Source organism: Notothenia rossii, assembly GCF_949606895.1.
Source record: "Notothenia rossii genome assembly, chromosome: 12".
Lineage (NCBI taxonomy): Eukaryota > Metazoa > Chordata > Actinopteri > Perciformes > Nototheniidae > Notothenia > Notothenia rossii.
In genome coordinates, this window is record NC_136911.1 from 90831 (window position 1) to 118158 (window position 27328).

At 45.0% G+C, this 27328-nt stretch overlaps 1 protein-coding gene across 3 annotated transcripts in view; it reads left to right on the top strand.

The window, feature by feature from the left end:
* The first annotated feature begins 361 nt into the window (after positions 1-361).
* The window catches only part of arfgef1 (ADP-ribosylation factor guanine nucleotide-exchange factor 1 (brefeldin A-inhibited)), a 95378-nt gene continuing 68411 nt past the window's right edge, over positions 362-27328 (top strand). For all 3 annotated transcript variants that reach the window (XM_079660900.1, XM_079660901.1, XM_079660902.1), the window contains exon 1: positions 362-747. In XM_079660900.1, the coding sequence (XP_079517026.1) occupies positions 627-747 (121 nt within the window). In that variant the 5' untranslated portion in view covers positions 362-626. The remainder of the gene's footprint in view (positions 748-27328) is intronic.

Here is a 27328-nt window from a genome sequence, read left to right on the forward strand (position 1 = left end):
GCCTGCAGCTCGTCCTGTGAGAGGAAGGGATCCACAGGACGAGCTGTTACAAACTAAGATATTCATACAAACATCAGGAGGGAAGTGTTTAGTAAAAGATCCAATTAAATGGTAACATTCTGATGAATACACACACACACACACACACACACACACACACACACACACACACACACACACAAAGACACACACAATCACACACATTTAAAATGGGAAAGTGACGTGTTTTATTTAGCAAATCCTGCACACATGGAAGGAGTTAATTCCCAACATGAATGAATGGACAGTAATGAGTTCAAACTGGTTCACAGGATTACCAGTCCCCTATCCCCCCTCTCTCTCTAGCCCCTCCCTCACGCTTCTGACGTCACTTCCTCTCTCCAACATGGCGCAGGAGGATGCAGGTCGCTAATGGCAGTCTGAGGGATTTACCCCACCTTCTGTCTTTATTTATGTCTGTGTGTTCGGGTCTGTGACATTACTGAAGGACTACATCTCTACTGGGCTGCTATCCCACCCCCCTCCTAACCCCCCAACCCTTAAAAAACCCTAAAACCTAAAACCAGAACCAGCACCAGGACCAGAAACCAGGATCAGGATCAAACCTCGCCCCCGAAAAACACGACATGTTTGAAGGCAAAAAGACGAACATGTTCCTCACGCGGGCTTTGGAGAAGATTTTGGCCGATAAAGAGGTGAAGAAGGCGCACCACAGCCAGCTGAGGAAAGCCTGCGAGGTGGCACTGGGTGAGGAATCATTAGAAACCTTTAGAACCATTATTAGAACCATTAGAACCACCAGAACCATGCCTGTGATGTGACGCCGCCTCAGTGTCTCCTGCAACATTGTATCAGAACATCAGCTGTTCTCGGTGTGTGTTCCTGCAGAGAGACGCGTTTTGTACCGGATTTAACGGGAGTGATTCTGTGTAAAACACGGAAATGGTGCAGGGTGGGCGATGCTGCGAAAATACAGCAGGCCTGTGCACGCGAAATAAAGTTATTACCCGGCTTTATTATGCACCTAACCTGCATTTAAACCCCATACATGCATGGGATATGAGCTATATTTATTTAAAATGTGTGTTGGTGTGTTATAGTCGTAAAGGTGGTTTGTGTGTGTGTGTGTGTGTGTGTGTGTGTTTGTGTGTCTCTTCCTGGTACACCGGGCACGGTGCCCGTACAGCACGGGGAGGGTACATCACATATTACTGCTTTATTACACATTTAATCACGTTTTTCATAGTTTTACCGGTTTAATTGTTGCATTTTTGAGGTTATTGTGACGTTAAACTCTATGTGAAGTCGGGTCAGCTGTCAGTAGCTCCTCTTTGCTAGATCACTGTGAAACTGCACGTGATAATAACACACCACTTCCGGTCAGATTTAAACAAATGTAAACAAACAAATTAAAATAAATTAAAACAATCACTTGAATGTACGCTTATATGCATTTATATTTCAAATTGTACTTAGTTTAGATACCAAATAAATCACTTTACCCTTCATAAAGCATGTTTATCAAAACCACGTCAGCTGTTGTCGCTTTTATTTTGAAAGTCAACATGCCTTTACTTCCGGTTGTGATGTGATTACATGCGGTAGCTTTATGAAACTAGCAGGTGTATTTTCCGAAACACGTCATCTAGGTGACTTTGAATAATTGATATACAATTTTAAATGCGTGTATAAAAAACAACGGGGGGAAATAATATATTATTTACCTTTTTTATATATTGAAAACTAATGTTATTTCCACACTTAGACTTAATTTCTGAGTGTTCAGACTCTCAAACAGGCCTGGTTTGGTCCTGAAAGAGTAATCTGACACTAGCAAAGAAACAAAGAGTCCACACTGTGTGTGTGTGTGTGTGTGTGTGTGTGTGTGTGTGTGTGTGTGTGTGTGTGTGTGTGTGTGTGTGTGTGTGTGTGTGTGTGTGTGTGTGTGTGTGTGTGTGTGTGTGTGTGTGTGTGTGTGTGTGTGTGTGTGTGTGTGTGTGTGTGTGTGTGTGTGTGTGTGTGTGTGTGTGTGTGTGTGTGTTGATATTTTGTAAAAACAACCCACCTACACACACATTATAAATGCCTCCCCCACTTTACTGTGTGTAGATCAACAGTAAGGGAACTGTGCTAAAGGTCGTCTTTCTGTTGGACAGTGAGTTCTATGTAGCATGAAGGGAAATACCCTGGATGTGGATTTGCATTAAGCAAATGGTAAGTATTCCACAGTGTGCCTGAATGTAATCATTGCGTAGGTGTGTAGTGTGATTCTGTGTAGTTTATTGATGGCATCCCGTTGGGTTTGACGTCATCTGAACAGGACATCGCACGCTCACTGCTTGATAGCGCGAAGGTCCGTTTACGCCGGTTGTTAAACTGCGTCAGGCCGTTGTGTCCTTGGGAAAGACACTTCACCTGAACTTGCTCCTGTGGGTATTGTCCTTAGTAGATGACCATTACATGTGTGATCTGTATGTGTAATGTATATTTGTAAAGCGCTTTGAGAGTCATTGATAAAGCGCTATAATAAATATAAGGATTATTATTATTATTATTATTATTATTATTATGACTCAGTGAGACAAGAGGAGAGCTGGAATTAAAACATCTGAATCAGGTTTGTTGCCGGGCAGGATTCACATTAAAGCATGTGTATTGTAATGGTGGAGTTTAAGTTATTCATTAGTCTCCATGTCCTCCTCTGGTTTCACCAACATGGTCCTGTTCCTCTCTAAAAGCTTGTTGACGACGGCCGTCTGGTTTATATTCAGCTTCAGGGTGATGAACGTTTGTATTTTGCTCCATTACTTTAATTCATGTCGAGGCTCGTTGAATGTGTGAATCTGTTGTTGTTGACATGTCTCCATGCTTTAATGTTCAAAAAGCTCTTTATTGTTCTACTTCTACTTTTACTCAAGTACAAGATCTGACACACACACACACACACACACACACACACACACACACACACACACACACACACACACACACACACAGCTTGATGTCAGTAAAATATCTGAATCAGGGTTGTTGCCGGGCAGGATTCACATTAAAGCATGTGTATTGGTGCATACCGTAACCATGGTAAGCAAAAATCAAGATAGAAAATACAATAAATATATTTAGTAGAAAGATACATATAGAATACAATTAAATACTAAATAAATATATAACACTACTATTAATCTGTGTACTCAAAAGGTGAATATAGAATATAAGAAAACACTAAATAAATATGGGAAACGTCTACAGGGTGTCCGCGGGGACTCAATAAGTCTATAAATGGTCCAAAGAGGTTGTATTCCACAGTGTGCCTGAATGTAATCATTGCGTAGGTGTGTAGTGTGATTCTGTGTAGTTTATTGATGGCATCCCGTTGGGTTTGACGTCATCTGAACAGGACATCGCACGCTCACTGCTTGATAGCGCGAAGGTCCGTTTACGCCGGTTGTTAAACTGCGTCAGGCCGTTGTGTCCTTGGGAAAGACACTTCACCTGAACTTGCTCCTGTGGGTATTGTCCTTAGTAGATGACCATTACATGTGTGATCTGTATGTGTAATGTATATTTGTAAAGCGCTTTGAGAGTCATTGATAAAGCGCTATAATAAATATAAGGATTATTATTATTATTATTATTATTATTATTATGACTCAGTGAGACAAGAGGAGAGCTGGAGCTCTGATGGAGTCAGGACTCAGTGAGACAAGAGGAGAGCTGGAGCTCTGATGGAGTCAGGACTCAGAGACACGAGGAGAGCTGGAGCTCTGATGGAGTCAGGACTCAGAGAGACACGAGGAGAGCTGGAGCTCTGATGGAGTCAGGACTCAGAGAGACACGAGGAGAGCTGGAGCTCTGATGGAGTCAGGACTCAGAGACACACGAGGAGAGCTGGAGCTCTGATGGAGTCAGGACTCAGAGAGACACGAGGAGAGCTGGAGCTCTGATGGAGTCAGGACTCAGAGACACGAGGAGAGCTGGAGCTCTGATGGAGTCAGGACTCAGAGAGACACGAGGAGAGCTGGAGCTCTGATGGAGTCAGGACTCAGAGAGACACGAGGAGAGCTGGAGCTCTGATGGAGTCAGGACTCAGAGACACGAGGAGAGCTGGAGCTCTGATGGAGTCAGGACTCAGAGAGACATGAGGAGAGCTGGAGCTCTGATGGAGTCAGGACTCAGAGAGACACGAGGAGAGCTGGAGCTCTGATGGAGTCAGGACTCAGAGACACGAGGAGAGCTGGAGCTCTGATGGAGTCAGGACTCAGAGAGAGACGAGGAGAGCTGGAGCTCTGATGGAGTCAGGACTCAGAGACACGAGGAGAGCTGGAGCTCTGATGGAGTCAGGACTCAGAGAGACATGAGGAGAGCTGGAGCTCTGATGGAGTCAGGACTCAGAGAGACGAGGAGAGCTGGAGCTCTGATGGAGTCAGGACTCAGAGAGACACGAGGAGAGCTGGAGCTCTGATGGAGTCAGGACTCAGAGACACGAGGAGAGCTGGAGCTCTGATGGAGTCAGGACTCAGAGAGACGAGGAGAGCTGGAGCTCTGATGGAGTCAGGACTCAGAGAGACATGAGGAGAGCTGGAGCTCTGATGGAGTCAGGACTCAGAGACACGAGGAGAGCTGGAGCTCTGATGGAGTCAGGACTCAGAGAGACGAGGAGAGCTGGAGCTCTGATGGAGTCAGGACTCAGAGAGACACGAGGAGAGCTGGAGCTCTGATGGAGTCAGGACTCAGAGAGACAAGAGGAGAGCTGGAGCTCTGATGGAGTCAGGACTCAGAGACATGAGGAGAGCTGGAGCTCTGATGGAGTCAGGACTCAGAGAGACACGAGGAGAGCTGGAGCTCTGATGGAGTCAGGACTCAGAGAGACACGAGGAGAGCTGGAGCTCTGATGGAGTCAGGACTCAGAGACACGAGGAGAGCTGGAGCTCTGATGGAGTCAGGACTCAGAGAGACACGAGGAGAGCTGGAGCTCTGATGGAGTCAGGACTCAGAGACACGAGGAGAGCTGGAGCTCTGATGGAGTCAGGACTCAGAGAGACGAGGAGAGCTGGAGCTCTGATGGAGTCAGGACTCAGAGACACGAGGAGAGCTGGAGCTCTGATGGAGTCAGGACTCAGAGAGACACAAGGAGAGCTGGAGCTCTGATGGAGTCAGGACTCAGAGAGACACGAGGAGAGCTGGAGCTCTGATGGAGTCAGGACTCAGAGAGACACGAGGAGAGCTGGAGCTCTGATGGAGTCAGGACTCAGAGACACGAGGAGAGCTGGAGCTTTGATGGAGTCAGGACTCAGAGAGACACGAGGAGAGCTGGAGCTCTGATGGAGTCAGGACTCAGAGAGGCACGAGGAGAGCTGGAGCTCTGATGGAGTCAGGACTCAGAGAGACACGAGGAGAGCTGGAGCTCTGATGGAGTCAGGACTCAGAGACACGAGGAGAGCTGGAGCTCTGATGGAGTCAGGACTCAGAGAGACATGAGGAGAGCTGGAGCTCTGATGGAGTCAGGACTCAGAGAGACACGAGGAGAGCTGGAGCTCTGATGGAGTCAGGACTCAGAGACACACGAGGAGAGCTGGAGCTCTGATGGAGTCAGGACTCAGAGAGACACGAGGAGAGCTGGAGCTCTGATGGAGTCAGGACTCAGAGACACGAGGAGAGCTGGAGCTTTGATGGAGTCAGGACTCAGAGAGACACGAGGAGAGCTGGAGCTCTGATGGAGTCAGGACTCAGAGAGACAAGAGGAGAGCTGGAGCTCTGATGGAGTCAGGACTCAGAGAGACACGAGGAGAGCTGGAGCTCTGATGGAGTCAGGACTCAGAGAGACACGAGGAGAGCTGGAGCTTTGATGGAGTCAGGACTCAAAGAGACACGAGGAGAGCTGGAGCTCTGATGGAGTCAGGACTCAGAGAGACACGAGGAGAGCTGGAGCTCTGATGGAGTCAGGACTCAGAGAGACACGAGGAGAGCTGGAGCTCTGATGGAGTCAGGACACAGAGACACGAGGAGAGCTGGAGCTTTGATGGAGTCAGGACTCAGAGAGACACGAGGAGAGCTGGAGCTATGATGGAGTCAGGACTCAGAGACACGAGGAGAGCTGGAGCTATGATGGAGTCAGGACTCAGAGAGACAAGAGGAGAGCTGGAGCTCTGATGGAGTCAGGACTCAGAGACACGAGGAGAGCTGGAGCTCTGATGGAGTCAGGACTCAGAGAGACACGAGGAGAGCTGGAGCTCTGATGGAGTCAGGACTCAGAGAGACACAAGGAGAGCTGGAGCTCTGATGGAGTCAGGACTCAGAGAGACACGAGGAGAGCTGGAGCTATGATGGAGTCAGGACTCAGAGACACGAGGAGAGCTGGAGCTCTGATGGAGTCAGGACTCAGAGAGACATGAGGAGAGCTGGAGCTCTGATGGAGTCAGGACTCAGAGAGACACGAGGAGAGCTGGAGCTCTGATGGAGTCAGGACTCAGAGAGACACGAGGAGAGCTGGAGCTCTGATGGAGTCAGGACTCAGAGAGACACGAGGAGAGCTGGAGCTCTGATGGAGTCAGGACTCAGAGACACACGAGGAGAGCTGGAGCTCTGATGGAGTCAGGACTCAGAGAGACACGAGGAGAGCTGGAGCTCTGATGGAGTCAGGACTCAGAGACACGAGGAGAGCTGGAGCTCTGATGGAGTCAGGACTCAGAGAGACACGAGGAGAGCTGGAGCTCTGATGGAGTCAGGACTCAGAGAGACACGAGGAGAGCTGGAGCTCTGATGGAGTCAGGACTCAGAGACACGAGGAGAGCTGGAGCTCTGATGGAGTCAGGACTCAGAGAGACATGAGGAGAGCTGGAGCTCTGATGGAGTCAGGACTCAGAGAGACACGAGGAGAGCTGGAGCTCTGATGGAGTCAGGACTCAGAGACACGAGGAGAGCTGGAGCTCTGATGGAGTCAGGACTCAGAGAGAGACGAGGAGAGCTGGAGCTCTGATGGAGTCAGGACTCAGAGACACGAGGAGAGCTGGAGCTCTGATGGAGTCAGGACTCAGAGAGACATGAGGAGAGCTGGAGCTCTGATGGAGTCAGGACTCAGAGAGACGAGGAGAGCTGGAGCTCTGATGGAGTCAGGACTCAGAGAGACACGAGGAGAGCTGGAGCTCTGATGGAGTCAGGACTCAGAGACACGAGGAGAGCTGGAGCTCTGATGGAGTCAGGACTCAGAGAGACGAGGAGAGCTGGAGCTCTGATGGAGTCAGGACTCAGAGAGACATGAGGAGAGCTGGAGCTCTGATGGAGTCAGGACTCAGAGACACGAGGAGAGCTGGAGCTCTGATGGAGTCAGGACTCAGAGAGACGAGGAGAGCTGGAGCTCTGATGGAGTCAGGACTCAGAGAGACACGAGGAGAGCTGGAGCTCTGATGGAGTCAGGACTCAGAGACATGAGGAGAGCTGGAGCTCTGATGGAGTCAGGACTCAGAGAGACACGAGGAGAGCTGGAGCTCTGATGGAGTCAGGACTCAGAGAGACACGAGGAGAGCTGGAGCTCTGATGGAGTCAGGACTCAGAGACACGAGGAGAGCTGGAGCTCTGATGGAGTCAGGACTCAGAGAGACACGAGGAGAGCTGGAGCTCTGATGGAGTCAGGACTCAGAGACACGAGGAGAGCTGGAGCTCTGATGGAGTCAGGACTCAGAGAGACGAGGAGAGCTGGAGCTCTGATGGAGTCAGGACTCAGAGACACGAGGAGAGCTGGAGCTCTGATGGAGTCAGGACTCAGAGAGACACGAGGAGAGCTGGAGCTCTGATGGAGTCAGGACTCAGAGAGACACGAGGAGAGCTGGAGCTCTGATGGAGTCAGGACTCAGAGAGACACGAGGAGAGCTGGAGCTCTGATGGAGTCAGGACTCAGAGACACGAGGAGAGCTGGAGCTTTGATGGAGTCAGGACTCAGAGAGACACGAGGAGAGCTGGAGCTCTGATGGAGTCAGGACTCAGAGAGGCACGAGGAGAGCTGGAGCTCTGATGGAGTCAGGACTCAGAGAGACACGAGGAGAGCTGGAGCTCTGATGGAGTCAGGACTCAGAGACACGAGGAGAGCTGGAGCTCTGATGGAGTCAGGACTCAGAGAGACATGAGGAGAGCTGGAGCTCTGATGGAGTCAGGACTCAGAGAGACACGAGGAGAGCTGGAGCTCTGATGGAGTCAGGACTCAGAGACACACGAGGAGAGCTGGAGCTCTGATGGAGTCAGGACTCAGAGAGACACGAGGAGAGCTGGAGCTCTGATGGAGTCAGGACTCAGAGACACGAGGAGAGCTGGAGCTTTGATGGAGTCAGGACTCAGAGAGACACGAGGAGAGCTGGAGCTCTGATGGAGTCAGGACTCAGAGAGACAAGAGGAGAGCTGGAGCTCTGATGGAGTCAGGACTCAGAGAGACACGAGGAGAGCTGGAGCTCTGATGGAGTCAGGACTCAGAGAGACACGAGGAGAGCTGGAGCTTTGATGGAGTCAGGACTCAAAGAGACACGAGGAGAGCTGGAGCTCTGATGGAGTCAGGACTCAGAGAGACACGAGGAGAGCTGGAGCTCTGATGGAGTCAGGACTCAGAGAGACACGAGGAGAGCTGGAGCTCTGATGGAGTCAGGACACAGAGACACGAGGAGAGCTGGAGCTTTGATGGAGTCAGGACTCAGAGAGACACGAGGAGAGCTGGAGCTATGATGGAGTCAGGACTCAGAGACACGAGGAGAGCTGGAGCTCTGATGGAGTCAGGACTCAGAGAGACAAGAGGAGAGCTGGAGCTCTGATGGAGTCAGGACTCAGAGACACGAGGAGAGCTGGAGCTCTGATGGAGTCAGGACTCAGAGACACGAGGAGAGCTGGAGCTCTGATGGAGTCAGGACTCAGAGAGACACGAGGAGAGCTGGAGCTCTGATGGAGTCAGGACTCAGAGAGACACAAGGAGAGCTGGAGCTCTGATGGAGTCAGGACTCAGAGAGACACGAGGAGAGCTGGAGCTATGATGGAGTCAGGACTCAGAGACACGAGGAGAGCTGGAGCTCTGATGGAGTCAGGACTCAGAGAGACATGAGGAGAGCTGGAGCTCTGATGGAGTCAGGACTCAGAGAGACACGAGGAGAGCTGGAGCTCTGATGGAGTCAGGACTCAGAGAGACACGAGGAGAGCTGGAGCTCTGATGGAGTCAGGACTCAGAGAGACACGAGGAGAGCTGGAGCTCTGATGGAGTCAGGACTCAGAGAGACACGAGGAGAGCTGGAGCTCTGATGGAAACACTGACGGTTTATTTGGAGCTTCGGCCGGAGAATTCATAAGACATGTCACGGGCCACGAGTTGACCACACGGTAGAGATGCCACCATCAATTCTGAAGAACCCTTCCTCTCTTACGAGGTTTGAACTAGTTTCACTATGGGTAATCAACATTCTTCATTAGTCAGACTAAACAGCTGAGGACACTGAATCAACTTTAGTTGTCGCTTATGGCTCGGGTCATCTACGCCCCGAGAAGGATGTGTTCCAGGTGTCCCACAACAATAACTATCTCAGCCCCTCCTTAAGGGAGATAGTGGCTGCTCGAGGCTGGAGCATCTGTGTCAGAGGGCGAAGAAGGAGAACATGCAGGGCGAATGATTCCCCAACACTGTATATAGTGAATGTGAGGTAAAGTGTGTCGCCAAGGTAACCGGTTAGAACTCAAAGTGGCGATGAGGTCTTAAAAAAGGTCTTACATTAGCTTATACCCTGTACTATTAACATGTGTACAAAAAAGGTAAATATAGAATAAAAGTAACACTAAATAGATATGGTACAATATAGGTCATTAAAAATACATTATAATTATAAAAAATCCTGAAAAAAAGAAAGATGAATGTAGAAAATAGGAGACTTAAAGGAAAGGATTCACATTAAAGCGTGTGGATTGGTGCATAATGTCAACATGCACAAATCCAGACAGAAAAATACAATAAATATGGAAGAATGTGATAAATGTCTGTAGAAAGATAAATAATAATAAAGGTAATTATAGAATAGCAGAAAAAACCTTATAATTATCGTAAAATACTTTTAAAAATATCTACAAGAAAGATACATTTAGAAAATAGGAGAAATATATAAAAAATATGTAGTAGTAGAAGAAAGACATCAAATAAATGTAGAAAAACTCATTTGAATGTGTACAAAAAAGCTTAATAATGAAAAACAGAAATAGCTAAATAATTAAAGGAAAATGGTAAAAAAAAGGTAAATCTTGAATAAGATGACCCTTTATTAATCCCAGAGGGGGAATTCAGTTGTACAAAGCAGCAACAGGGTCAGCGTGAAAAAACAGGACAGCAAAGATTCACACAGATTAATAAAATCAAAAATAAATAAAATCAAGAAAATAATTAAAATAATAATAAAAGACTATGAAATAGGAGACGAGTACAAATAACTGTCAGCATGTACATATTTGGTCATCTAAGTTATAAAGTACGGAATAAGTTCAAGTGAAAAGTGAAAATGGACATCTGTACACATAGTGACATATCTACCTATTTGGTCCACTTCTAATAAGATGTTAGCATGGGTTGTGGAAACAGTGTATATTTATGTCCAGTGATTTAATTGTATTTCTTTTTCATCATTAACCCCTTATTGTGCAGCCTGATGGCTCCAGGCACAAAGGAGTGTCCGAGAAGCTTGGTGCGTTGTCGTGGAGGGATGAGTCTGTGGCTGAACGTGCTCCTCATCTTCACTAGCTCTGCGTGGAGTGGGTGGGAGGGGTTCTCTAGGATGCTGTCCAGCTTCCTCCTCGTCCTCCCCTCTGCCACCTCCTCCAGATTGTCCAGTTGTACTCCCACTACAGAGCTAGCCTTCCTCACGAGGAAACGGCACCACGGCAAAGAAGAGCACACCGGCCACCACAGACTGGTAGACCATCTGCAGCAGCCTCGTGCACACGTTGAAGGACCTGAGCCTCCTCAGGAAGAACAGCTGGCTCTGTGCCTTCCTGAAGAGAGCATCGGTGTTGTCTGACAGTCCAGTTCATTGTTTAAGTGCACTCCCAGGAACTTGTAGCTGTCCACCACCTCCACATCCTCCCCCTGATGGTTTTGGGGGTCAGAGGCCTCTTGCTGCTCCGCCTGAAGTCCACCACCAGCTCCTTAGTCTTGCTGATGTTGAGCTGGAGGTGATTGTTGTCACACCAGCCTACGGAAGTTCTCCACCAGGGCCCTGTACTCCTCCTCATCGTCATCTGTGATGCAGCTGACAATGGAGGAGTCGTCAGAGAACTTCTGTAGGTGGCACGAGCCGGAGTTGAAGCGGAAGTCGGAGGTGTAGAGGGTGAACAGGAAAGGTGACAGCACAGTTCCTTGGGGGGCTCCAGTGTTGCTCAGCAGCACATCAGACACGCTGCCCTGCAGTCTGACATACTGAGGTCTGCTGGTGAGGTAGTCTGTGATCCAGGCCACCAGGCTGTGATCCACCTGCATCACTGACAGCTTCTCAGCTAGCAGGCGTGGCTGGATCGTGTTGAAGGCGCTGGAGAAGTCGAAGAACAGAATTCTTAGTGAGCTGTGCGGCTCCTCCAGCTGTGTGTAGGCTCTGTGGAGCATGTAGGTGATAGCATCCTCTACACCAATGTTTTCCTGGTAGGCAAACTGTAGAGGGTCCATGGAGTCACACACGAGGGGTTTGAGGTGCTGCAGAATCAGTCTCATCAGCTTCAAGGAGAGACTAAAGAGGTGCTGAAAAACTCCTGCTAATTGACCGGCACACGCTTTGAGCACTCGGGAGTTGGTGTGGTCTGGCCCCCTTGCCTTCCTCACATTGATCTTCGGGAGCTGATTCCTAACTTGTCTGCTGCTGGGAGTGGCTGATCCCCCCCCCCCCTGGAGTGGAGTTGGGTGTGTTTGAAGAAGAAGAAGAAGAAGAAGAAGAAGAAGAAGAAGAAGAAGAAGAAGAAGAAGAAGTGGTGCCGCCAGGGTTTGGGAACCCCTGTTGAGCTGGAGACGGGATGGTCAAACCTGTTGAAGAACAGGTTTAGCTCGTTCGCACCTTCAGGGGTCCCTTGCACAGCCGTGCTGGATTGTTTGTACCCAGTGATTTTCCTCACCCCTCCCCACACTTCTCTAGAGCTATTGGCCTCCAGACGACTCTCCAACTTGTCTCTTTCTCCTTGGCTTCCCGTAGCTCTTTGTTCAGCTCCTTGTGTACAGTCTTAGCTTTCTCAGTGTCTCTAGCCATGAAGCCCTCTTCTTCCTGTTCAAGAGGGCTTTCATGTGCCCATTGATCCAGGGCTTGTTGTTTGGGAAGCATCGTACCTTTTTGGTCGGTACAATGCTCTCCTCAAAGAACCGGATGTAGTCGGTGATGCAATGGGAGAGTCCATTTATGTCCTCACCGTGAACCCTCTGAAACATGTCCCAGTCTGTTAACCTGTAGCACTCCCTCAACTCCTCCTCGACCTCATCCGACCACTGCTGTACAGTCCTGGTGGTAGCCGGCTGTCTCCTGGCAAGAGGCTTGTATTTGGGAACAAGCTTTATCAGGTTGTGGTCTGAGTTGCCAAGGGGGGGGGGGGGGGAGGATGGTGGAGCTGTACGCCTCCTTAAAGAGCAACTTCCACATTAAAGACACCAGTGAATAAATGTGTAGGAAAATGATGAATACACTAGATTTTACAAAAAATATACAGAAATATACACTACAGTGACTTCTGGCGTCGTTTTTGTAAGACATTTTCACTTCCGCATAAAAAAGCCTCGGCACGTGACCTCCCGCGTGTGACGTAACACGGGGGAAACAAGGGGGAGAGCGGCCGGTGTAACGTATTAATAAACATGGATCCCAATACTAGTTTCCACACAGAAGACACAGAAGAAGTTGAACATGAATATTCGAATGCATATGACGGACCACAACCTTATAATTATGAGCCTGCTATGCGTCCAAGAGACCAGGAGCAGCCAAGGATTAGAAGAAATAACGGCCATCGGAGAGAAAAGGAGCTGTGGTGTGAGGAGAACCAGTGGAGAACTGGGCAGCTGTCTTGGTGAGTGACCGGCGTTAGCTACAGAATGTTAGCTAGCGTCACATCACAACATTGTGAAGTTAGCTATCATATATCAGGCTATAACTAAAGTAGCATTGATAATATAGTAACTTTACTGGCAGGACTGTTGATACTGATCCATAACAGAGACTAATGCGCAAGTATCAGCCGTATCTCGCGTTACCTAATGCAACTCCACACTACGGTGCTGTGTACCGGAGGAGAGAGAGAGATACGGCTGATACTTGACGATCTGGCGGAGAAAGGTTGTGGAGCCTCCGTTGATATGCCGTTGTAAATGGCTTGATGGAAAGCAGGTGTGTAGTCGGGGAGGGTGCACAGCTGATTGCAGCAGGTGAGTGGAGGTTGAGCCGGGAGCCAGGAGTGACAGCCACCACGCACACACAAACAACACAGACAGGGGGAAACAAACACAAAGGAGAAGGCTGGAGCAGTACAGCCACCACAGCGTTACCTAATGCAACTCCACACTATGTCTTACGGTGCCGTGTACCGGAGGGGAGAGAGAGAGAGAGAGAGAGCAGCGAAGGGGGGGAGAGAGAGAGAGAGAGCAGCGAAGGGGGGGAGAGAGATCTAATACGGTTTCCTGATAAAGCTGTGGAGAGTATGTGCTGCAGGGAGGTGGATGCACAACGCACCCAGGAACCAACGCTAGCTCCGGTCCTTTTTACTGTGGACTCGATGTCCTGACAGGCTGGTATTTGTGCAACCTGCACCATGATTACAAATGGTGAAATACAATGTAAAACTACCAAAAAATACCAGCTCACTAAAACACAACCTCTCAACTCAACGCAACTACTAACTATACCCGCGGTCAGAGAGGGAGATGTGTCCCCTGTGTGATGTAATATGACGCGTTTGACGTATGACCTTAAAAAAAAGCAGTTTTTAAGAGCAGAGCTCAAAATTGCTCCTTTCCCTCTGAATTCCTTATGTCTCTAAAACATATAAAATCCTACATTCACTTTTTTAATTGTAATTTTCAAGCAAGTTTAAGAATAAATAAAAAAATAAAAACCTGCAAGATGCTCTTTAAGATTAGCATAGAGCAGGTCCAGTGTCTTAAACATGCTAGCAGTGTCTCCATTATTCCCAGGGTATTGATGACCTCACCTTTCCCTTTAAACAGTGTGTGAGGTCTTCTCAGGTGTGTGTGTGTGTGTGTGTGTGTGTGTGTGTGTGTGTGTGTGTGTGTGTGTGTGTGTGTGTGTGTGTGTGTGTGTGTGTGTGTGTGTGTGTGTGTGTGTGTGTGTGTGTGTGTGTGTGTGTGTGTGTGTGTGTGTGTGTGTGTGTGTGTGTGTGTGTGTGTGTGTGTGTGTGTGTGTGTCAAATTGAAATCTTTAAAAGTGATTTTTACATAGTTGAAGTTCATAAGAACACTTTTGTCGATGAAAAGTCTCCAAAAAACCCAAGATGGTGATGGCCTAGAACCAAGAGGGTGCCAAAATCCATTGTTTGTAGTGTTTTGTTCCAACATCGATCCTCACACTCTTTAGATCTGCTTTCTAAACACTCCTCTATCTTATTTCATTTGCTTCTCTTATATTTGACTCTGTCCAGGGGAAGTACAGCTGAGGGGTTATCTGCTGTGTGTCAGTGTTTCATGTGTGCACGTTAGTTACATATCAGTCAGGAAGTTGGAATCACTTTGCTTGTCAGGTTTATTGCTCGTAGATATCGAGGGTTTCCTCACCTGTTGCTCTGAAGTTCATTGAATCTAGATTTTGGGTTGAATATGTGACATTAATGAGAATAAAGAGTGTTGCCATGCTGTAATGGTGGAGTTTAAGTTATTCATTAGTCTCCATGTCCTCCTCTGGTTTCACCAACATGGTCCTGTTCCTCTCTAAAATCTTGTTGATGACGGCCGTCTGGTTTATATTCAGCTTCAGGGTGATGAACGTTTGTATTTTGCTCCATTACTTTAATTCATGTCGAGGCTTGTTGAATGTGTGAATCTGTTGTTGTTGACATGTCTCCATGCTTTAATGTTCAAAAAGCTCTTTATTTCCCTCATACTGCACCTCTTTTCACCCTCTGTCTGAAACCAGAGCTGCTCTGATTGGTTAGCTAGTCGGCTTTCTTGTGATTGGTCTACCTGCTTAGAGATGTCCCGTCCCCTTAGCCTATGAGGTACAATGTGTTGGAGCGCTAGCCAATAGGAGAGCGAGTGTTACGTAGGGCTGTCCCGAATTCCATTTTTCGGGCTCCGGATATTCGGTAGTAATCAGCAGCGAATATTCGGTGCGGAGAGATTTGTATTTTTTTTTTATAAAAACATTTTTCAAAAAAAAAAGATTTCTGAAAGGTTTCATAACACGCTCCGAATCCGAGACACCTGACAACACGCAGTTAAGCTGAAGCGCAGAAAGAGCATACTATTAAGATTTATATTTATTTATTGTCTCAGTACTCGCAAACATTACAACTAAATGTGTCCTTTGTCGGGTAACTGGAGGGTCTGCTGTATTGTTGAGGATGTTGATGGCTGGGATGCACCGATGGACTCAAGTTATTATTAGGCTGAGCTTCTCGACTTTATGCCTCAGCCCCAGATGTTCCCACATTACTCCTATTATTTTCACTATTCGGATAAAATAAAAAAAACTAATATAAAAAAACTATTTGCTTGCTTGCAACAATTTTCCAAGCAAAGTAAGTGCACGTTTTTATCATGTGTACTTACTGTTTAAACGGCGGATAAAGCAGCTTCACCATGGCAACTTGACAACAGCTAAGCTAGGCTAGGCTACTACTTACAACATCCAGGTGACTTTTCAGAGTTGCTGTGCCACCGTGGTAGGCCAGTTTCTGATCGCATATTTGGCACATATTCTTCTTACTGTCGTCCAATTTAAAATGGTCCCACACAGCTGAAGTCTTCGGCATTTTGTGGGTGAAACGTGGTGAAACGAGGTGAAGCGAGGTGAAGCGTGCGTTTTGTGTTCGTGACTGTGAGTGAACGCGATGTCAGGAGCACAGGCTGAGATTGTATATATTTCTGCATTTTAACAGTGCGATTCAAAAGTATGAATATAGTATAAGAATACATCAATTCGCCTTTTATTAAAGTCCTTATCTTGCGTAATTTACTGTAGCTGAAAGATCATAGAACTGTTTCAAAATGCATTAACTTGTTGGGTCTTATTCCAGTAACACGTGATATAGATCGAATATCGTTTCCTATTTGCTGTAAATCACTTGTTAATATCGGGAAAATGGGTCAAATTCAGAGGTATCCAGAAAAGTCTGGATTCAAACTTGCCGCTGCTTGGTGCTGTGTCGTGACGTCACGTGTGGTTCCGCGAATCCTGGTGAGTTCAGCCCGTCCCAGCATCACACAGTGTAGCATTGCTGGTATAGCCGCATGTCAACTTTGTGTATCAGTGTTTATCTCCGAGTTTGTCTTGTTTTTTCCGGATCATGGTGAAGAGGTGTGTCGTTGGCGGGTGTAGCAACACCAATCGGGATGGTTTTACCGTTCATTTGTTCCCGAAAGAGAAGGTTTTACGGGAGAAATGGGAGCGATTTGTGCGATCCGGACGGCAGCAGGGAGCCAGACAGCGGCAGCCGGGAACCACACGTGACGTCACGAAATGGCCTGCTTCCAGAACAAAGTTTTTTTATTGGACCTAATATTTTTCCTTTTTTTACATATTATTCAGTATGAAATAAAGAAACATACATTGACTATCTGTTGCATACACCCCCCAGAAATCAACTGCCAAAAAAAGTTTTTAATGTAAGATAAGGACTTTAATAGCATACATTTAGAAGAAAAAATTATATTTTTTAAAAATAAAAATCTTTTTTTTTTTGAAAAAAAACGAATATCCGAATAATGAAATTGAAACCCGAATAGTTGGCCAAATAACGAATATTCGAATATTCGGGTACAGCCCTACGTAGTGATGTCAAGAAATGAATGTGTACAAGAAATACAAACATAGAATACGAGAAAACTACATTGGAAATATGCAAACAATGCTTTAGTATGTGTAAAAAATATATATTTTATCAAAGAAATACAATACACATATGGAAAAGGTTAAAAAAATGTACATTGAATGTGATTGGAAAATGGAAAGCAGTTTTTATAGTTGGTGATTTGTGCAGAAATGTGCAAAAGTTTACAGGACAAATAATATCCAATGAGATATCGTTAATATAAAGCATGAAGACTGATACAGGGTCTATGTGCTGCTCATTCTTAGGAGGTTCCTGCTTTTTAAGAATTCAGACCTGATCACCTCCTGCCTTTGTTGCAAAAACACCTTTTCCCTGCAAGGTGTGAAGCAGTGTTTGTGAAGGTGTAAAAACACAGTGTTATAAATGATCCGGCTGTTAATTAAGGATTTTTACTACGACTCCCTGGAGATGTGTGTTCTCTCTGGAAAGCAGAGAAGGCAGAAGTACTTCCTTTACTCAAGTAGAAGTACACTCAATCAATCAATCAATCAATCAATCAATCAATGTTTATTTATATAGCCCAATATCACAAATGTTACATTTGTCTCAGTGGACTTCAGAGTTTGTACAGAATATCAGTATGACAACACGACACCCTCTGTCCTTAGACCCTCACATCGAAACCCACAGTTTAAAGGGGAACATGGGAGAAATCTCAAGGAGAGCAACAGAGGAGGGATCCCTCTCCCAGGACGGACAGACGTGCAATAGATGCCGTGTGTAAATTGAAAAGATAATACATTTGCAACATAGGTAGACCAAATGTTTGGAAATGCATGTGTGTATAATAGGAAGATGAATCCACGAGGATATCCATCCAGGACTTATGATCCAGGACCACAGCCACGACTCAAGATCCAGGACTCGCGATCCATGACACAGGACCGCAGGATCCTCCATGACTCCGGATCCCGGCGTATATAGACACCAAAAAGAAAGACATTTGGGGAAGCTGGGTTAATCGGAACATGAGAGTACACAGGTACAGACAGAGAGAAGGAAGAAGTAAGATGTCCCCCGACAAACTAAGCCTATATCAGCAAAACTAGGGGCTGAATCTAATCAGCCCTAACTATAAGCTTTATCAAAAAGGAAGGTCTTAAGCGCACTCTTAAAAACGGATAGGGTGTCTGCCGTCCGAACACAAACTGGAAGCTGATTCCACAAAAAGTGGAGCTTGATAAGAAAAGGCTCTGGCTCCCATTGTACTTTTAGAGACTCTAGGAACAACCAGCAACCCTGCATTCTTGGAACGCAATGCCCTAGTAGGACAATAGGGTATAATGAGTTCTTTAAGGTAAGATGGCGCCTGCCCATTAAGGGCTTTGTAGGTGAGAAGAAGAATTTTAAATTCTATCCTGTGTTCTATAGGGAGCCAGTGTAAGGCAGCCAGAACAGGAGTAATGTGGTCCCTTTTCCTAACTCTGGTTAGTACACGAGCTGCAGCATTTTGAATCAGCTGAAGAGACTTGACTGACTTCTTGGTACACCCTGATAATAAAGAGTTACAATAATCCAGCCTTGAAGTAACAAATGCATGGACTAGTTTCTCTGCATCGTTTTGAGGCAAGATATGCCTGATTTTTGCAATGTTACGTAGATGGAAGTAGGCGGTCCTTGAAATTGATTTTATGTGGGCGTTAAAGGATAAATCCTGATCAAATATAACACCAAGATTCCTTACAGTCTCACTGGAGGCCAAATTAATGCCATCCATAGTTAATATATCTTTAGATAATTTGTTTTGTAGATTCTTTGGGCCAAATACAATAACTTCAGTTTTGGTCGTGTTTAGCATCAAAATATTTAAGGTCATCCACGTTTTTAAGTCCTTGAGGCAGTCTTGAATTTTATTTAGATGATTAATTTCATCAGGCTTGATTGATAAATATAGTTGAGTATCATCCGCATAACAATGAAAGTTTACAGAATGATTCCTTATAATATTGCCTAACAGAAGCATATATAATGTGAACAAAATAGGTCCAAGCACTGAGCCCTGTGGCACTCCATGGCTAACTTTGGTTTGCATGGAAGATTCATCGTTGACACGTACAAACTGAGAGCGTTCAGATAGATAGGACCTAAACCAGCCTAAAGCAGTTCCCTGTATGCCAACTAAGTGCTCTAGTCTTTGCAATAGGATATCATGGTCGATAGTATCAAATGCAGCACTAAGATCGAGCAAGACAAGAATAGAGACAAGTCCCTTGTCAGAGGCTATTAGAATGTCATTAGTGACTTTAACCAGAGCTGTCTCTGTGCTATGTTGTGTTCTAAAGCCAGACTGAAAATCTTCAAATAAATCATAGTTTTTTAAGTAATCACACAGCTGTTTTGCGACTGCTTTCTCAAGAATCTTTGAGAGGAACGGAAGATTAGAAATAGGTCTATAGTTGGCTAAAACCTCTGGATCGAGGTTGTGCTTTTTAAGAAGCGGTTTTATCACTGCTACTTTGAATGATTGTGGAACATAGCCTGATAATAAAGACATATTCATAATATTTAATAAAGAAGTGCTAATTAATGGAAAAACTTATTTTAACAGCTTAGTTGGAATCGGGTCTAAGATACACGTTGATGGTTTAGAAGAGAGAATCATTGAATTTAATTGTTCAAGGTTTATGGCTGAAAAGCATTCTAGTTTACTATCTAGTGTAATATTAGAACTTACGTTTCCGGGAGCTGTTGATAACACTATACTGGTCAAAGGTAAGAGGTCATTGATTTTGTTTCTAAGAGTAACAATTTTATCGTTAAAAAAGCACATAAAATCATTGCTACTGAGTGCTATGGGAATAGAAGGCTCAGTCGAGCTGTGGCTCTCTGTCAGCCTGGCTACAGTGCTGAAAAGAAATCTTGCAATATTCTTATTCTCATCTATTAATGAAGAGTAGTATGCTGCTCTCGCTTTACGCAGTGCTTTCTTATATTCATTGAGAGTAATACGCCAAATTAAACGAGATTCTTCAAGTACACACATCCTTTACTCAAGTAGAAGTACACACATCCTTTACTCAAGTAGAAGTACACACATCCTTTACTCAAGTAGAAGTACACACATCCTTTCCTCAAGTAGAAGTACAGATACTTGTGTTTAAAAATACTCTGGTGAAAGTAGAAGTACTGACTAAACTTCTTTACTCAAGTCAAAGTAAAGAACTTTGAAATGTACTTCAGTAAAAAGTACCCATAACTAGCAGCTGTTTTAAAAGAGTACCTGACCTTCCTTTATATTAATAGAACAATAATGTCATTGTTAGCTAATGAATGTTTCCATGGTGAACAACGGCAACATGACAACGTTTCCATTGGTCCCTCTTCTTTAGAGAAGACCAGGAAATGATAGATACACGGATCGTGTTCAAATCAATAGGCACGCAATGACTCTAAATAATAATGATCACTTCACCAAACACACATTCAGACTAAAGGAACCAGCCTGTTTGGAAAATGAGAGAAGTAGAAAGTACAGGTATTTGAGTTCAACATGTAAGAAGTAGAAAGTACAGGTATTTGAGTTCAACATGTAAGAAGTAGAAAGTACAGGTATTTGTGTTCAACATGTAAGAAGTAGAAAGTACAGGTATTTGAGTTCAACATGTAAGAAGTAGAAAGTACAGGTATTTGAGTTCAACATGTGAGAAGTAGAAAGTACAGGTATTTGAGTTCAACATGAGAGAAGTAGAAAGTACAGGTATTTGAGTTCAACATGAGAGAAGTAGAAAGTACAGGTATTTGAGTTCAACATGAGAGAAGTAGAAAGTACAGGTATTTGAGTTCAACATGTGAGAAGTAGAAAGTACAGGTATTTGTGTTCAACATGTGAGAAGTAGAAAGTACAGGTATTTGAGTTCAACATGTAAGAAGTAGAAAGTACAGGTATTTGGGTTCAACATGTAAGAAGTAGAAAGTACAGGTATTTGAGTTCAACATGTAAGAAGTAGAAAGTACAGGTATTTGTGTTCAACATGAGAGAAGTAGAAAGTACAGGTATTTGAGTTCAACATGTAAGAAGTAGAAAGTACAGGTATTTGAGTTCAACATGTAAGAAGTAGAAAGTACAGGTATTTGTGTTCAACATGTAAGAAGTAGAAAGTACAGGTATTTGAGTTCAACATGTAAGAAGTAGAAAGTACAGGTATTTATATACTGCACCACACGCCTCCGTTAGCATCAGGAGAGCGTAAACGATGCTCTATAAATGTTATGTTATGGACAGATATATTTAAAAGTGTCACTCTATAAGTCATTGCATACATACATTACATAAGTCGTAATGCAATGGAAGTTCACTTTACCTCAGTGCAAGCTGCAGGGGCTTCTGCAATCAGGGAGAAGTCACTACACTGCCTAACCTGCTGATTTCTGTCTGTAATGTACAGCCGTTAGCATTAGCTCACCCTTCAGAAACACCCCATGTTCTGCTGCTCTTTCTCTATAAATGCGATATTAAACATGCATGCTGTTCATCTCAAGCGCTGCATGTGTTAAAGGACAAACAAATAGTTCCTGAAGCAGACGTGGGTTCAGAGCCTGGGTTCTGTCCTGCAGAATACATGTTATAAGTTCCCCCCCAAAGCGTGACTAGTGTCCAGAAAGTCACCACCACCACCACCACGGCCGGGCCTCCCCCTCCGTTTCATTGATCCTCCAACATCTCTCCTCTCGCTTCAGTCCCAGGTCACACGTGAATGATCCTGCTTCCTCTCAGCTCTCGTTTCATCTCGTGATGCTTGTATTCATCGTCTGGATTCATCCCAGAGAAGAATGGAGCCAGGGACATAACAACACATCAGTGAGAGAAGAGAGGCAGACGGAGAGGAGCAAACGATGCACAGATATCCAGGGATCAGTCAGATCCTGCTTCCTTCAGAACATCGCTTCTCTGTTCCCCCTTTAATAACCCTAAACAAGTTGTACATATCCTACTGAACTCATCGCATTTCAATCAAGAGGAGCTGCAGCTTGTTGTTTCAATTATATAAATATGTGCATTAGTGGCTCTGCAGTGTATTCTAACTTATTGTGTATTTCATTTCAAAGCTTTATGTATCCAGGTGAATCCTTTGAGATAGTACTCAAGTAGGTTCCGCATGAAACATAAAAACATAAACAGAACAACAAAGGACATCATACAGCATCATTACAGGGATTACAATTTACATAATTATCCACATGAGCAGGTACCAACAGCTTCTGATTGAGTAGCATCCAACCGAGCTTTAAAAACATTTAGTGAAACCAGATTGCTCAGTTTCCATTTCAATTGCAGACTGTTCCAAGACAGAGGAGCTGCTCATCTAAAAGCCATATTCCTTAAAACAGTCCTAGCAGTTTGCACATTTAATAAAACCACAGCATGCGATCTCAGGCAGTAGCCACTTACAACTCACCGTGAGATCAGGGAGCAGATGTAGGATGGAAGTTTCCCTAACATGGCTTTGTGTATGAACGTGTACCAGTGACTGAGCCTCCGTACAGTTAGTGAAGGCAGACCAGCCCTTGCATACAGGGTACAGTGATGGGTTAGTGCTTTACAGTTTGTCACACATCTCAGAGCACTGTGATACGCAGCATCTAACTTGTTCAGGCAATGGGCAGGTGCGTTCATATAGACCAGATCACCATAGTCCAGCACAGGTCAAAAGGTCACAGAGCCTCTTCCTGGCCTCAAGCGAGAAACAGGACTTGTATATTGTATAGCTCCTTTTTTAGATATGATTTGTTTATGTTTACAAAACACATTTTTTTTATGTTTACTTCCATTTCACTTTGTGTGCAATGACTTGGAAACTTGCTGCTGCAACAAAGCAGTTTCCCCAAATTGGGATTAATCAAATATATATAATCTAATCATTACACAGCAAATACTAATGTGGCTTTTCCAAAATAGGAAATTCACCAAAAACGTAGTTGTTCCCTTTATTTTGTATTGACGGTGTGCAGCATTGCCATTTCCCAGCATCCTTTGCAACATGTTTTTAGTTTTTAGAGTATGCACAATAACACTTTAATAATCCATCATCTGCAGGGTTTAAAGTACACAGACATGTTTGGAAATTGACAGAAAGAGAAGCTTTTACTCGATTTGTCTTTCTGCAAAGCATGCTGGGAGCAGGTTGAAGAAACAGTTGATCTTCCACTGACCGGCAGCTTCCTCTCAAAAGGACAGGAAGAGTGCTCAAGAGCCAAAGCATGACTGAAGAGTGCTCAAGAGCCAAAGCATGACTGAAGAGTGCTCAAGAGCCAAAGCATGACTGAAGAGTGCTCAAGAGCCAAAGCATGAATCAGCCGTTATTAGAGATGAATTCATTTCAATAACAAAGCCGGGCGCCGAGTGACGGACGATTCTCTTTCTGCCAACGAAAACCCTGGATTCATCCTGGGGAGTAGTGATTAGAAACAGGCCTCTGCACACACACACACACACACACACACACACACACACACACACACACACACACACACACACACACACACACACACACACACACACACACACACACACACACACACTCACTCACTCACTCACTCACTCACTCACTCACTCACTCACTCACTCACTCACTCACTCACTCACTCACTCACTCACTCACTCACTCTCTCTCTGTTACAGTAGGTTGCCCAGACAACCCCTGCCAGTGTTTCCTTCTCAAATGTAATTACTGCTGTGCAACCTTTCCCTGCAGAACAATAGCTGTGTCAGGGGGCTTGTTTTTCTCAGGCTCTGCGTGCGCACACACACACACACACACACACACACACACACACACACACATCAAGCCTATGGACATTGTCTTATCACAGTCTGCTGCTTCTTCACTGAGCAAACTGGAACGTTGACTTTAATTACATTTATTTTGTCAACAGATTTCACATAACTATTACGTTAGTTTAAAGCAAAACAATATCAAGTTTAAATCAAGATTCTTTTTGCTGTATAATTATTTTAATTTGTTTTGTATTTTATCTTTATGTGTACCTTGTGTGAATCCTGTTTCTCATTCTGACCTGTTGCTGCTATAAACGCCTGAATTTCCTTCACTTGGTTCTTATCTAACGCTGGAGAAGATGCTCACTGGATAGTTAGCAGTTAGCATCACAAAACCTCTGTGAGCATCAGAACGCGGAGGAAAGAAAGACAGAGAGAAGGAAATATGGGATTTAAATGCATCCTAATGACTACACACACACACACACACACACACACACACACACGGGTTTGTTTTGGAGCCTGGTCCTCTGACATTCTGCCTGTTTTCTGTTCAAGCTACGATGAGTATAAATATTTCAGTGTGTGTGTGCATTGAATGTGTGTGTGTGTGCATTGAATGTGTGTTTGACTGTGATGTGTGTGTGAACCTCTCGCTGGCAGAACGTCAACTTATTAAATTAGTGCTGATCAAACAGCTGGAGGCAGATCGATATTGGTTCATGTTTACAGACCATGCTTTTTACACTATGTATTTAACCTACAGAACGTTAGCACTATCATTTCTGACTTTTTAGCACATTTTGCACATTATAGTATGTTTATTTTAAACTATACAGGTTTAATTTGAATAAATAAAAGCCTTGTCTTAAAGGTGGGGTAGGTCATTTTGGAGAAACCAGCTCGAGTACGCTAGAATTTGAAAATACACAGGCCGCTTCTCAATCTCGAGGAAACTGGCTTCCAAGCCAATATTTCAAGGATGCTACGTCATCGAGTGCCGTTGAAGGACTGTTCCAATCTCCAGCATACTTGGAATTCCACCGAGGCCGCGTCCTTGGTTTGGGGGTAATTATTATAATCAATCATTTCGAACAACGCGGGGAAATTCCTTCGACTCATTTTGAAGTTTTGGGGGAAGCCGGAAGTGACGTCAATGCGGGAACGCTTCACTGTGCGGCGAGAGAGCCAAACACGGACAAAGTGTGTTGTCATGCGTAGAAATGGTGAATTACTGAGTTTAGGCACGTTAATAACGTTTTAATGAAGTTGACTACAGTATATTCATATTTCTCAGGGCTTTCATGTCAATTCGGCGAACATAAACATAAATGATCGTGGTGAAGATGATGATTCAATTAGGATTACAGATCGGTAGTGAGAGCTGCTGAATTTCCTCCCGTCGGATGTGATATAAAAACAAATCGATTATTTTTGTAAACTCAAGTGGATGAAACTACATTTATTAGTGCTTTCATGTCAATTCGGCGAAAATATGACACATTAAATGATCGTGAGGAAGATGATTTAAAAATCGTTTGTTTGAGCCGGTCTGCATTTCCTGATGAGAAAACAAACCAATGCTTTTTGTAGTTGTAGTACCAACATGGATTAAACGTGTGGTTTTTTACCACAATGTGGGGAAACTAATGGATCAAGTGCACGGATTATTATTATTATTATTATTATTATTATTATTCCCACTCCGATCGGGACACTAGGTCCACCGTTTCCCCGCAGCGAGGCTCCCCCCGTTGACAGTTTACGTGGGCTGGGCTGGGTGCAGTGGCGGACTGGCCGGTGCCGAAGTGGGCCGGTCGGATAAGTCACTACATCCCCCACTCCCCCTGTTGACAATTTACTAGTGGTACTGAAGTGGGCCGGTCGAGAGTCCCGGGCTGATTTGTAGTCCCAGTCCACCACTGGCTACATGACCGTATGATCGCCCATATTGACGCACCTAATTCCTGAACTTCTAACGGATACAACATAAACCGATCCTTCAGCCTCATATGAGCTCTCAGACACGTTCAAAATTAAACTGTCATCGCTGTCTGAGCTTGCTGCTGTGTGCGCCATCGTGCGTTTACATGCAGATGCTGGGATCCTGAACGGTGCAGCTGGAGCGCTGTGCTGATGTCACACATCATTTGGCGGGACTTGAAGAATCCCAGAGAAGATCCAGAAAATGGTCAACATTGAAGGAAAGATGAATGTTTATCAAAGTACAAATATCCAAAATCAGTTCAGTAACGGTTTTCAAGGGGACAATATTTACTGAAATTGATGGGTTTGGATGATGGGTTTGGATGATGGGGTTTGGATGATGGGTTTGGATGATGGGGTTTGGATGATGGGTTTGGATGATGGGTTTGGATGATGGGTTTGGATTATGGGTTTGGATGATGGGGTTTGGATGATGGGTTTGGATGATGGGTTTGGATGATGGGTTTGGATGATGGGGTTTGGATGATGGGTTTGGATGATGGGTTTGGATGATGGGTTTGGATGATGGGTTTGGATGATGGGTTTGGATGATGGGGTTTGGATGATGGGGTTTGGATGATGGGTTTGGATGATGGGGTTTGGATGATGGGTTTGGATGATGGGTTTGGATGATGGGTTTGGATGATGGGGTTTGGATGATGGGGTTTGGATGATGGGTTTGGATGATGGGGTTTGGATGATGGGTTTGGATGATGGGTTTGGATGATGGGGTTTGGATGATGGGTTTGGATGATGGGGTTTGGATGATGGGTTTGGATGATGGGGTTTGGATGATGGGTTTGGATGATGGGGTTTGGATGATGGGTTTGGATGATGGGGTTTGGATGATGGGGTTTGGATGATGGGGTTTGGATGATGGGTTTGGATGATGGGTTTGGATGATGGGGTTTGGATGATGGGGTTTGGATGATGGGTTTGGATGATGGGGTTTGGATGATGGGTTTGGATGATGGGTTTGGATGATGGGTTTGGATGATGGGGTTTGGATGATGGGTTTGGATGATGGGGTTTGGATGATGGGTTTGGATGATGGGGTTTGGATGATGGGTTTGGATGATGGGTTTGGATGATGGGGTTTGGATGATGGGTTTGGATGATGGGGTTTGGATGATGGGTTTGGATGATGGGTTTGGATGATGGGTTTGGATGACGGGGGAAACTCGTGACACAGGCTCTTTAACCAAAAGTTTAATTACGTCAACCTAACAAAGTCATGCTGTTGCCTAGACGTAGAGTTTCTGCTCTGCACGTATTAGGAGGAAAATGCACGAACAATAGTCTGTTTTATCAGAATATGTTTGTGCATTGCATAACAAGCCTCTTAATCATGATAACCTTGAGAGTACAACAAGGGGTAAGGAGACAGCTTTTAAATGGGTGATAAGGCATTTTAAAGTAGTGGAATGAATCTGCAATATGACTTTTAATTTGAATGTGTTGAACTCTAGGTCTCTCTGTTCCTTTATGAATAAATGATACGGTATTCCTCTCACTCAGATCTGCAAACTCACAGCAGTCGGTTGTTTGAGTAAAGCAGCACAGTGACAGCATGCATGAGCACAAACA